Here is a 14,373-nt window from a genome sequence, read left to right as displayed (position 1 = left end):
CTTTCTATGAAGTCCGCATAAGGTCCAATCTTATGATCTTCCACGCTGTCTGGGTAACCCCTATGTGTTGCTGCTGTTGGTATAGTGTTGGGGATCAAACCCAGGACCCTATACATGTTAAGCAAATACTCTACCGCTGAGGCTGCCTCCCAGCCCTTCGTCTTTATGCAGTTTGGCTACAGTTTAACCATGAAGAGATTGCAACTCTGTGTTAAAGATCACCTCAGGCTCCAGACAGCACCCTCTCTGCCCTCCATTACCTGAGCGATGCTTGGATGATAGCAGGTACTACAAGCAATGAGTGCTCTTTCTGTTTATTTTAATATTTACCTAGAAACAATCAGTCCTAATGAAATAATAAAATGACTTTTCTAATACTTACTTAAGAAAGATGCGAATGAACAAATGATATGCTTAAAGAGAAGATTAACGAATCCTTGCATACTACGTATAACTATCAACTACTGGAATAAAGACGTCTCAGGAGGAACAGTACGACTTGGCAAGGACATACCATGTTACAATTTAGATTCTCTTCTGCATATAAAGTTTCATTATGTCAACTGTTATTGCCCATATCCAAAAGCCACATATTACAAAAAATATAAGCACAGGAAATTTTTCACACATTCTTAAAATGAATTGATTTTTTAAAAAATTACTGTTCTTATTCTGTGTTCCCCAAACAGACCTGTGATATTTCATGGACAGAAAAAAAAAAGTAGGTAATTGACTAGTATCCTTGATCGCTGACACACTGGCACCAAATTCATTCATTCATTCATTCATCCGTTATTTTTTGTTGGTTGGTTGGTTTCTGAGATAGGATTTCATCATCCCAAGGAGTTCTATAACACTATGTAGCCAATGATGGTAATGAATTTCTCATCCTTCTGCTCACATCTCCTGAGTACTAGGATTACAAACTTGTGCTACTATGCTTGGTTTATGTTCCTGGGGATCAAATGCAGGATTTTGCAGGCTAGGAAGCAGTCTATCAATGGGACCACATCTATGGACTAAAACTTCCTAAACATTCTATGGGTCTCTTCCCACAGTCCTTCAAAACACAGTGTTTACTGGATAAAGATCACGAGCCTTCAGGCAAGTCATGAATGCATGTTCTGCTCTTTTTTAAATCAAATGTATCCTTTCAGGGCAACATACTCCTATAGTACTATTTAATAATGAATATAAACCACTCAAAAACTTTTCTATTTTTTAAAGATTTAAAGCACTTGTTTTAAAATTATTATTGGATGAGTTACATTTTTTAAAAAAACTATTAGTTTTAGCTTATAAGACTTGAATTAATTTTATCTGCTTTTCCTTTTTCTTTCAGTGTGAATTAGTATCTTATAATAGGCTAGCAAGAGTCTAGGAAGTAGGCACTATGTAAAAAAGGGGTGAATTCATCCTTTGTACTCTGTGCTCATGTGTTTATAAACCTAGTCTTTGAAAAGCTGCCTGTATTATCCTGAAAAGGAGTACTCTCTAAAAAATAATAGTATGCTTAGAAATATAAAAAGGAAAAGAATAGAAGATGCCCTTGTCCAAGCTGCTGTTAGGAACAGTAAGTGGTTTTTGTAAATTTCACAACTGCAATACTATAGCAGGACTTAAATAATGTGGACATGATTTTTAGAAAACACTCAGATTGTTTCAAACAAAGTTACTGATAACTTGAGAATTAAAATCCTTATGAAGATGTAATGTTCTCAGTGTATGTGTGTATGTGTGTGTTGTTGTTCTTGTTTATCACTGTAGTTATCAGTGTAGCTTTTCATCAATCCAAGTCTTTTACAATACCTAATTCCTCCTCCATTGTAGAGCCTTTATTTTGTGAACCAGGAACTCCCAAGACTCTGTTGAACAGTATAGAAAAGGCACTGCCCCAGACACCTAAAATAAAGGAGAAACAGAGAATTACTTAAAATGTATCCAGATGTGTGTGTGTGTGTGTGTGTGTGTGTGTGTGAGAGAGAGAGAGAGAGAGAGAGAGAGAGAGAGAGAGAGAGAGAGAGAGAATATTAGAGTTTTTGATCACTTACCCATTAAGAAATGCAAAGGATTTTCTTCGTATTTTTTTACAACTGTTCCCATAAAAAACTTGCTTCCAAACAGGTCAGGGGCCATAAAAGTACCATATTTTGCCATGCCAATCTCATATGGACTAAATTCAACCCAATCTAAAAGTATTTTAAAACAAGACAATTAATAGAAAAGCAACATAGAGGCACATATTAATAATGACTTGATAGCACCATGATTCACCTCACTCATTTAAGCTAGTGAATAAAGAACATTAACCTATGCCTACTACATATATGTCACAGTGTAATGGTTGAGAAAGAAAAACAGATGAAAAAGACAATATAAAAATTGTCAAACATTTATAAACTACAAAAAAAGTCAATTCTAAAAAAAAATGTCAATTCTAATTGGCACAAAACAAATACCCTTTTCTATCTAAAAACTCATATATCTTTTGCATTGTCCATCTTAACTTTAAGACTCTAAAACTGTAAAATTCTACTCAAAAATAAAATCCATTCAGGGAACAAAAGAAATCAAAGCTTTAATAAAATGGAGAAGAATTTTCTGTACCTTTACTTAACATTTTTTCTGTTAATCATTTATTCTAAAGTCCCAACCTTAATGCAAAAGATACGATTCTGCTTTCTTAGCAATGCCTCAAGATAGGAGCCGTAAGGTACGATGCACAAGAGCAGTTCTGGAGCCAGACAATCTGGAAACTGTCCCTACGCTGTGGCTCGCTAACTGTGCTCATAACCTGAATGCATCATCTATCTTCCCAAGTCTTAATTCCCTTATCTTAACAACATAAATAACATCAGTAGGTGGTTCGTAAGACTAAGGCCGCAGTGAATTAAGACATGTAGGAAGTACAGTGGAAGCCATGACACATTTTAATAGCTCATTTATTAGCAGCCACTGCAATGTTTGTGTTCTGCCCATGGCATCCCCATGCCTAATACTGATCCACATTTTTTTTAATCTAAAAAGACTGTCTGGGTCTGACTCTTGCTTTCCGTACCTACCAGTCCTTTTGGCTTCCTTTTTGTAGGACTTTTCAAAGCACCATTCTTACTTTAACATGTTTTATAACTGTCTCCCTTGACATAATAGATCATGTCTGAAAACTCAAGTGCTATATAGTCTATCATCAGACGTGTTCAGCTGTCGACTCATCACCAGACTACACAGAGTACTATATTCTCTCTGTGGATCACCACAGTGAGTTCCTAAAATGTCTCAAGACTTGCCTTTCCCTAGTGTCCCCTTCCCAATTCCCACCTACTAGGATCAAAATAAAATTGGGAAAAGAGAAATCTCAGATCATCAATGTCAACTGAAAGCCTTCTAATGCCATCTCCCCCCACTGTGAATTGAAAGGCAGCCTGCTTTCCATCTGCCCACTTCCAACAATCTTCCATCAGTCTTTCTATTACACATCACTGTATTCCACCCTAAGCACAAAAACCCTCTTGCTCTTCCTCTGAATCCATGGACATTTCCATAGGAGTCTCTGTTTGTTCCCTCCTGCAATTACATGGCTTCTCTTAACCTTTACTTTGAGGTACTTGTTAGGAATTCTCTATAAAGCCCCAATATCATGTACTCTCATCAGCTCCCACTCTTCTCCCATCCTTATTTTGCTCGATTTATTGTGTTTCTCAAATAATATGCCTCAGATATATCATTCAGCAATCAAAGTGCAAATGATTACAAAATCTACAAGCCTCTTTGTGATCGTTTTGTGGTAAAACTTGATCTGAACTCAATGTGGGGGAAGGGCATTCTTCCTACCTTAGTTACCCCAGTCAATTGAGCATGGAGACACCTCCTAGTGGAGAAATACCAGGCTGTTCGTTTATAAGACTCCACAGGAATCCTGGACTATATTAATTAATTATGAGCACAATTTTAACTTTCAAGAACTTAAACATCTAAGAAGGGTGCTGTCTTCATTTTAGAAAACGGACTGTGCTTCACATGTCTGTTTACTCAAGGGAGGAGAACACTCGTCTTTTAAAAAAAAAAAGGAAGTTGTAAAATCATAATTGCGATGAGATAGCACAGTTCGTTCAAATCCAAGTTGAATGGCGCCTCTGTGGATGCTCTGTCTGAAAGCGGCCTGTTTTAGACTGAGCAATGTGGCACAACGCACGAAGCCCACCGGGAAACGCCGGCGTCACTGCTTTAACTTCTAACACCATCTCGAGACCTAAAAATGGAATCTCTCTCCCCTGTCATTTTGATTGATCCCTCCTTAATTGCTGCTGTTGGCTTATACGCTGCGATGACAGACGTTTTTCAAATGCTCAGATCTACCCTCCACTCCTTGCTGAAGGCTACCTCTTGTTATTCAGCTCCAAGCCTCCAGCCCTTGACTCACACACTTCAATTCCAGCCTCTCCCCTGCATCGTCGTCTGCTCATTCCCCACTTCCTGCTCAGCACTACACTCAGATGCTCCATCATCACCTCCCACTAGCCTTGTCTAAGAAAAAAAAAAAAGATCATGTATCACCTTCCCTCCTCTCCAACTTAACTATTTTGGGAAACTATACTACCGTAGCCCAGATAACTGTTCTATTCATTGACTGATCCATTCATTGCTAAACCTCTGCTTGTCTCCATGAAATATGTCATCAGGATGAACGATCCTTGAGCATCTACCAACTTGTTTCTTTCTTGAATAGTGACTCCCTGGTCTCAGGATCTCCTCACAGTGGCTCAGGTTGAGCTTAGAAGGAAAATGCATTGCCCGCTTCTTGCATCTGTCCTTTCCAGCTAACAAAGGCCTTTTTAAAAATTTTTTTTAAGATTTTTAAAATTTTTATGTATATGAATGTTCTGCCTACATGTATGTATGTGCACCTCATGGATGCTTGGTGCCCGTGAAGGTCAGAAAGAGCAGGGTCCTCTGGATCTGGAAGTAAGGATGGTTATTAGCCACCATGTGGATACTGGGAACCCAATCCAGGTCTTCTGCAAGAGCATAATATGTTCCTAACTGGCGAGCCATCTTTCCAGGCCCTCACCAAAAGACTTCTGCAAAAAGTCTAATTTAATTGTCCAGCCCCAAAGCAATAACTATTTTCCATTATCATAAAAATAAGTAGAGACAGCTGGAGGCCAAACTGTTCCTAATGCAGCACTACGCCTTTCTCACGGACACTTGGCCTACACCAGCAAGTGTGTAAGTCCTGGGCCCCTCAATGGGAGCTCAAGACTTTTAGTGACTGCCCAGAACAGACCTCTGGCTCTTTGCTAAATATTTCCATGTTGCTCCTATTCAAATATGACTTCTCCTCCAAGTCCATCTTGAATCCTACTGTAATCACTCCTGTAAAGTATTTTCATGACTATACTAAATCTATATGATATTAGCCTATGTCATATTTATATGCTTCTGTCAATAATTACATTTAAGATGTATATTATTAGTTTGTCTAGATTTTAGTTTTGTGTCTTCAGTGAAATTATACTTCAGAAGAAAGGCAGTGAGTTTCAGAACTAAGGTTTTGGTCATAAAAGTTAGCATAAAACAAAGCATGGTGGCATACATCTGTAATCCCAACAACTTGGGAACTTAAGGCAGGTAACGAGAGATGCAGAGCAAGATCTTGTCTCAAAATTGATGATGCCTAGTTCATAACCATAAGTCATGCCCAGCACATGTAATTTACTCACCCTTGGAAAATCTTAAATGTAGTTTTAAATCTTCTTAGCAATGTAACAGAGTGGAGGAGTCAGAACATTTAATGGTTTAAACACTAATATTCATTTGTTGAAAGCTTTCCAAGGGAAAAATCATCTAAAGCTATTCCAAGAGCGAAGAAAAACATTCTCTGGTATTTATGAAGCAGAGATGATAAAAACTTCTGTTAGCTGATTGGGGTCTTTTTGTTTTGGTTTGGTTTGTTTTCTTGTTTGTTTGTTTTTTTGTTTTTTGTTTTTGCATTCTAGAATATAATTCACTGATTATTTCAGCCTTTCTGCTCTGTAAAAAGGTATTTTTTCAAGCAATAAAGTAAATGCATGTTTTTGTCTTTCCTTTTTTTCTTTTTCTTTCTTTTCAAATTACTCAAGTAAAACTACTTGAGCAGTCATGACACACAACTCAGAATGTCTTATCTGGATACAAGATTCCCACAGCTAATGGAAGACAAAACTTGGCCCTCCCTATCACGGAGGCTTAACAGTGAAGGCTGATAGTGCAGCATCTCAGAGCCTCAGACTTCCAGATCAGACTCACTCAGCCTCAAGATCTACAGCTGAAGAGGCCATTAGCCTCCTGATCTTTTTTATTAGTTAATTTTTAATTTTAGTTAATTTTGCCCATGGCTGTTAACTAAAAACTCAAAGAAACTAGTTCCCACTGTTAAAAAGGACATAGTAACCATAACAAAATAATAGAATATGACTTCTACAGCTGTCAGTTTTATGCATAAATCAGGAAGTGTCATTGTAATTTCTTCCATATGTTAAAGGTAATAGAGAGCAATGTCTAAAATAGCGAGGAAAATAAGTTTCAGAAAGATCAAATGACCTGCCAGAGAGATTTCAGCATACAAGCCAAGGCTTACAAACTACACTCTCTTGCTCTTCCGAGCTAATCTCAATGCTTGCAGGGTAAAATATGATTTCTCTAGGTATTCTGAGATCTGAGTAGAATGTGAGGGCTAAGATATCAGCCAGCCCCCAAAATTTCAAGTCTCCCTAAAAGAACAGCTACAGAGGAGGGCACAATTTCATCACATCGCTCATTTCTCTTATGTAATAAAGTCTCAAGTCTCCAGTATGAACCACACCCTGGTCGATGCTATGGTCCTCATTGCTGTTAGGCTTACATGGTTACTCCTGATACATCCCTCCTTCCCACCCTTGACAGCCCAGTAATTAAATCCAGCTTTATATACAAAATCCTATTCATCTTTAACATCTTAAAGACTGATTTTTTCTTATGCAACTTTCATAGAAAAGTCTAATTTGTTTTTTAAAAAAAAACATGCAAGAAAAGTAATTCTGGCTTGCCACTGATTGAAGTATTTCCTATATTTTATCCCATGCGTTTGTCAAAACACTATTAAAAGATGAAGGGATGTAGGCTCCAAGAAGTTAATGGCAGGGTACCCAAAGACAGCTTTAGTTTTTCCCCACTTCTTTAATGCTTACTGTAAGTTTTCCAAACAAATGGCAAGGTCGTGCAGACAAGAACAGTATGCTGTAGCGAGAGAAGGAGAACCCGGTGAACCTGACAAATCTGCCTCCAACAAGGTCAGAGAAACCAGTGTGACGTTCTTAAAAGGACAGAAGCTTTACAAGGCCAGTTCTCAGTTCTGCTGTGGACTGGGCCCGTGCCGTCTGCACAGATCATGCCATGATCCTGAGATTTTCACTTGCTCTACTGTGAAGCAAAGTTAAAAACACTTACCTCCCCTTAAGAGCCACCAAAAGTGAATTAAAATAATAAATGCTTTCGGGAAACCATAAACACAATAAACGTTTTAATTCCTATCACTATTAATATATGTACACTAGTGAGCAAATCACTTTTTGCAAACTTTGAAGGGTTGTTGTGTGAGGGTATCGAGCCAAGAAAAAGAAAAGACTGAAATGCCAGAGGGATGACGGGTTCACGTCTGCTCATCCATGGCGGCTTTTTAAAGAGCAGATGTGAATGAAGTGGCTGAGTTTTGTGTCCCTAAAAACAGTTGACTGACAACCCTGCGTTGTGCATGACCACTTCCCAGGCTCCACAGAAGCATGATGTCCCTTCATAGCACCCGAGAACCAAAGTCATAAAAGAACCAAGTAGAACTTCATTTATGAGAAATAAGGCCTTCTGTCTTTCAGCCACAAGTATAAACATGGCTTTACAACACGAGGCATCACATGGTCAGCAGTCATCAGAAAAGGGACCACTGGATGACTGACTGTTTTCAGCATCTGCTTTCCATTTCATTGATTTAAGTGATTAAGCATCGGGTATAGTTTTGTGAAATATCCTTTTGAACCAGAAAATCATGTAGCTTAATTTTTTTTTTTTTTTTACATTTTCAAATGTACTATAATTAGCAACTGAAATTTCCTATGACTTTTTTTTTTTTTTTTTTTTTTTTTTGTAAGGAAAACCATTACAAATTCCCATTTCAAGGAATGGTCTGACAAGTGGGGCATACCAGCAAACATGAGCTCCGACACATCAGGTTTGACATGAAGGCAGGTGAAGAGAGGCAGGGGACACCGGGCTGCTGTGACTTTTTCCTGCAAACTGCTCAACGTCGTGTTCATTCTCTGTCCACACACACAGACACACAAAGAAGGAAGCGGCATTAAATACACAGACACAGACAAAAGCTAAACTGAAGTAATACGCTTAAGCAAATCATTTGAATTTTTATAATAAAATCAAGTCCTATTTTTTCTGGAAATCTGTGGTCTGGATTAGACAATTAAAAATAAAGCTCTGCGGCGGTGGCGGGGGGCGGGGGGTGGGGGGGGAGAGCAGGGTGAGGGAAGTCTGTATTCTAAAACAATCAAATCTCTGTGGACTGTGTCAACATTTGAAGCGGAGGAAGATCTGGCAGCTATGGTGCTGGGAACTAAGTCTCAGCTGGAGTCCCTGGCCCAGGGTCCAGTGTCCCTTGCTTTGTCTTCAGATGACATGTCACGCTGTGGTGATACATCAAGTACACTTGTTTCCTGTGATCCATTTCCTTTTCTGACTCTTCCCAAGCAAAGATTATTTTTCTACCACTTTTAATTATTATTTTTAAATATGCATATGTATATGAGTCTATGTGTGGACATGTGAATCTGGGTGCTGGTGTTCATGGAGGCCGGAGGTATTGGATGCTTCTGGAGCCAGAATTAGAGGCAGATGTAAGCTGCCAGAAGTAGGAATTGAACTCAGGTCCTCCACAAGGGTAGCACATGCTTTTATCCGCTGAGATCCGGAGAGAAAAATCTCCTTTTCTACTTTTAATAGTACTTGTGTTCACCATCTCACCTAAAGAGATGATCATTCATGGGTGGAATGGGCAGTGAAAATTTGGCTTTTCAAAAGGACACTATAAAGTTTCCCACCCATCCCCACCCCTCCACGTCCCAAACCCCCAAACCCCCAACCCCCCTCAACCACCCCACCCCCCACCCCCCCACCCCCGTGTCAAAGTGACAATAGTCTGAATGAGCTGATGAGCACTGGTTTAAAGTGAAGGATCGCAGTTTCCTGGTAAGTGAACTGCGATCCTTCACTTTAAACCAGTGCTCATCAGCTTATGGGAGAAAGGCAAAGTAGAAGGATCCAGAGGGTCCTAGAAGCCTACAAGTAGAACATTATGATAGGCAGATTTGGGCACAGGGGTCCCGCTCAAACTAAGGCACCAGCCAAGGACAATACAGGCGGTAAACCTTAAGCCCCTACCCAGATCTAGACAATGGACAGAACACTCTCCACAGTTGAGTGGAGAGTGGGGTATGACTTTCTCACATACTCTGGTGCCTCACCTTTGACCATGTCCCCTGGACGGGGAGACCTGGTGGCAATCAGAGGAAGGACAGCAGGTTACCAAGAAGAGACTTGATACCCTATGAACATATACAGGGGGAGGTAATCCCCCTCAGGAACAGTCATAGGGGAGGGGAATAAGGGGAAATTGGGAGGGAGGGAAGAATGGGAGGATACAAGGGATGGGATAACCATTGAGATGTAACAAGAATAAATTAATAAAGGAGGAAAAAAAATAAAGTGAAGGATCGTAGCGTCTGGCAGTGAGGATGTGTTGAGCACATGCACTACTGAGGAAATAAACCGAGCAGAGTAGATCGTACACAATATCTTGCACCTGCTTCAGTGTCAGACACCATAGTTAATCTACGCTGCCTACTGCATTTCAAAGGGGTGGCAGTTTGGACCATGGCTTACATTTTGAATTAGTGTTTCTCCTATTAGCATCCCAAAGATATCAGTGAAGGTGACAGGCTGGCCAGAACTTTTCTTCTTCCATAAAGACTCAACGTATCTTTTAATTTTTTGTGGTGTGAGAAGTAAGAGAGGGTTGTGGCTAACATTTTTCATTAGCTCCTCATTAATCTCCTCTGGACCTTTCTCTGGAAAATCAGGGTGCGAGTACAAGGTTGACATGTACCTGTAAATAAATCAACACATCATTAGTAAAGATAAAAGACATTCCATAGAAGGTCTCCAAAGGCAGGAGGCTCTCTCCACCACCTGATAAAGAACGGTGGATATATTTGGCTAACTTCTCCATCTGGCTAAAGGTATTAATTTATCTAAGAAACAAATATGTAATCAGAACTGACCTGGTCTATGATAAAAAGCAATTTAGTGGGGGGGCAATGAATCTGGAAGAGGAACAGAGAGTTCTCAGAGTTGTCAGAAAAGGATGACCAGACCTGCTATCCTAATCTGGCAGGAATGATTTTTCTTATCATGCTTACTGGGCACGGATGACAACACTTTTGAGTCATGTGTAAACTGACCTTTCTGGATGTAAAAGCAGTCAGAAACCAGATAATCTCGTTTTCTGTGATGATGATCTACACAGACAAACTGTGCTGTCCGCTACTGTGGGTGCACAGCATTCATGACGAATGCTTTTCTTTCTCCCTTCTTTCTTTACCCCCTCCCCTCTCTTTTTTAAAATCGTACACTGGCCAACTAGCTAAAATCCAAAACTGTGCCCAAGGTAGAACTCTGAATTCTTAAAGATATCAACCCAAGTCAAACACCCTAGAGAAGAATAAGGCCTTTCTGACAGAAGAAGCCTGTTGGCCGGCAAGTATTTGGCCATTTAAAAAGATAAGAAAGCTCACCATGAGCCTTAATGTATTAACCAGATTTAACCAGATAAGAATCATTCTGTAACTGGCCTCCCTACTACAAACCCAAATCTCTACTACTGTAGATCTCATATGGAGGGGAGGGGTTTTTTGTTGTTGTTGGTGGTGGTGGTGGTGGTGACAGTTTGGTGTTTTTTGTTTTTTGTTTTGTTGTTGTTGTTGTTTTGGGGGGGACTTTCAAGACAGGGTTCCTCTGTGTAGCCTTGGCTATTTTGGACTCATTCTGTAGACCAGGCTGGCCTCGATCTCACAGAGATCTGTCTGCCTCTGCTTCCCCGAGTGCTGGGATCACAGGTGTGCACCATGGCACCTATCGAGATTATTTGCTTAGCTATCTCCACTGATAAATTCTGACCTGCTTATGGAAAATTAAACTTTTATTATTACCATTTTCAGGTTCAATGGATCAACTTGACATAAACAACTGCTTAATGCATGGACAGAACACACTGCATTGAAAGGTACTCCCCCATCCCACCCACTGAAATCCATAAAATAGTACATGTTTTCATCTCTATGCCTACCATAATGGCGACTTACCTTTTCTTTAGGAAGAGGGGCCTACCTCTTACTGAGACCTACTTTGCTTTGGGCACTATTCTTGGTTAAATGCTCCTAGCTCTTGCCTTAAAGAGTCACATGGCTTGCAAATATTCTGTTTTTTTAAATGAAGAAAGAAATGGCTGATAAAGTCAGTAAGATGCCCATATAATCAATTAATAGAAAAGAATTAGAATTTAAAAGATACCCTATCTTCTGGTACACTCTATTAGTTTTTCATTGATTTGTTCTTGTTTGCTTGCTTTATTTTGTTTTTCAGGGTCTCTCTGGTATGTGGCTCTGGCTGTCTTAGAACTCACTAGGCAAACTAGACTAGCCGCAAACTCAGAGATCCACCTTCTTCTGCTTCCTAAATGTTGGGATTAAAGGTATACATCATCACATCTGGTTTGTTCTGCCTTTTTAAGACATGGTCTGACAATGTAGCCTAGACTAGCCTTGAACTACTAATACTACAGCCAAAGCCTCAAAGTGTAGGCTTTATCATCTTTAAAAAATACTTTACAAGCTTTTAGTCGTTACTGAACAAATTGTTCTCACTTCATAATAAGTTAGAATGTCCTTTGGCATTCAGAGTTTCTTATAGACAAGTTGAAAAAATAATAGATTAAAAAATAAGTTAACGAATGGAGAATGAACAATCACAAACAACATATGTTCAACAAGAAAAAAAACTACTTAAATGTGTTGATTATACCAACTGAATTTGTAACTGTCCCCCAGTACAGATAAGTTATCAAAAGCTTACCCTGAACTCTGGTTAGAACAATCATCAAATAATTATAAAAGGACAGCATAGAGTACTTGAAAGATATGGTCTCCATCTTCTTGCATAATTATCAAAAAATCTACATCATGATTCACACATATCAACATGAGCCAATTTGTTGGACCTTGTTATGCCTTAATAAACACATATGTAGCTATAGTGGTTTATATTTAAGGACATCATAATATTTGAAAATAAAACATTCTTTTAAGACTCAAAGGTGCTCAGTCCTGAAAATATCCAGAATATAGCCCATTCTCTATGGGATTTTAAAAAAGAAATTCTTTGTTTTATTACCAAGAATAGTTGAGGGTTTAGCTTAGGAATGGAACACTTGTCTAGCAATCACCAACATCAAACCAAACCAAACCCCAAATCAGCACAAATTACTAAGATTAATTCTACTGCCACACAGATGCTGCACCTTATTAAAATATATATATTATTTAACCGCACATAAAGTGCATGCTTTCGAATTCTAGAAAGCTTCACTCTAAAGTTGTGTCACGTGCCCACAAAGTCTACACATTATAGAACCCATTTTTCTTACTTCAAACTACATTTCTCCTTCCTTTCAGTCATATATTTAATGTAGCCAATTTCATCTGTTTTATAACAATGAACACTAAGTCTTTTCCTGAGTGAGATAGGATAAATGTGAGCAAGGCAAGCAAAGCTTCACAGCAGAGATCAGTTGAGTCACAAAATAATTTTTTAAGCCAAGTGAAAGGGATTTGACGTGGTCATTCTGTCACTGGAAATTGTCATTCCTTACTGTGCACACACATATATAATTATCCAAATTCTACTTACACTGCAGAACAAAGTTTTCATCTATACTTATCTGCATTTTGAATGAATCAATATGAAGTATAGCAAGAAATCCAAAGGCTCATCTCCTCCCTGTACTTCTCCCAACATTAATCTATCCCTCCCTTAAGTTAAGAGACCTCTTTCCTTAGTGGGTAAAGGTTGATTAACATCTCAGACTGTGCCCATGGCACAGAAAGACCTTTGCAAGAGAATATGATGCATACAAATGTGAACCCAAGGCTGTTTTGGATCATATGGAGAATGGCTACCTCTGTCCTCTACCTTCCAGCAGATGGAGGAAAGTCCTTCAATTTCATTCTATCTCTACTTTTCATTTTTCTCAGGAAGCACTTGGCTTGGGAATTTACCCTCTGCATTAAAAGACAAAACACAAAAACCTAGAATAGTCTGTTGGCACCAAGCTAATGGCCTTTATTATTCATCCCTTATGAACTCACATTCCTTAGAATTCACCGGAGTGAGTTAGACATCCTTCCCATGATATCATTGTATCTACTTGGATTTGAATTTTGGCTTTAGTGGTAACCAAGATGGAAGAATGGGCAACTAGTTTTCCTATGCAGTTCTTTAAGATTAAATGGCTTTCTTTGTCTCCTTGGTTTGACCCAGAATAAGACATTACTAGATTTCTGCCTATAAAAATATCTGAAGTTCCCACATATCACTCTAAATTATAATTCCACAGTAAAGGCTTAATTTTGACCCCAATTATGCCAATCAAGTTTCTAAAGAGTCTCTTTGGCAGAACTTCTACAAATCAATGAATGAAACTGTCTTATATTTATTTATGTAGGAATATATAAGTATTTACTAATAATTTTTAACTTATTTATACAAAATACCTCATTGCTTCCATATCAATGCATTTAAGTATAAATTTTTCTTTTTGTTTGGGTTTTTTTTTGTCTTTGTTTTTGTTGTTGTTTTTCTTGTTTGCTTGCTTAGGTTTTTGTTTTGTTTTTTGTTTGTTTGTTTTGAGATGCACTTTCTTTTTTGCATTTTTTTCCTTTATTAATTTATTCTTGTTACATCTCAATAGTTATCCCATCCCTTGTATCCTCCAATTCTTCCCTCCTCTTTTCCCCTTATTCCCCTCCCCTATGACTGTTCCTGAGGGGGATTATCCCCCCCCCCCATATATGCTTTCTTTGTGTAGCCTTGGATGTCCTGGAACTCACTCTGTAGACAAGGCTGGCCTGGAACTCAGAGATCCGCCTGCATCTGCGTCCTGAGGTTAAAGGTATGTGCTACCACCACCACACTTAAGTGTAAAATCTTCAATGGTATGCCATCAAGAGGGAAAAAACTGAA

The 14,373-nt window shown here is 38.8% G+C and overlaps 1 protein-coding gene across 2 annotated transcripts in view; it reads right to left on the bottom strand.

Moving 5' to 3' along the window:
• Positions 1–14,373, bottom strand: part of PLA2G4A (phospholipase A2 group IVA) — a 140,325-nt gene that overhangs the window by 33,098 nt on the left and 92,854 nt on the right. For both annotated transcript variants that reach the window (XM_084797446.1, XM_084797447.1), the window contains 4 exons: positions 9,961–10,183; positions 8,213–8,327; positions 2,052–2,189; positions 1,810–1,902 (listed from right to left, as the gene is read on the bottom strand). In XM_084797446.1, coding sequence (XP_084653572.1) covers positions 1,810–1,902; positions 2,052–2,189; positions 8,213–8,327; positions 9,961–10,183 — 569 coding nt within the window. The remainder of the gene's footprint in view (positions 1–1,809; positions 1,903–2,051; positions 2,190–8,212; positions 8,328–9,960; positions 10,184–14,373) is intronic.

The sequence above is a fragment of the Acomys minous genome, assembly GCF_964271855.1.
Source record: "Acomys minous genome assembly, chromosome: 1".
Taxonomy (NCBI): domain Eukaryota; kingdom Metazoa; phylum Chordata; class Mammalia; order Rodentia; family Muridae; genus Acomys; species Acomys minous.
The sequence above is the reverse complement of the archived record's forward strand: the minus strand, read 5'-3'. Positions and strand labels throughout refer to the sequence as shown.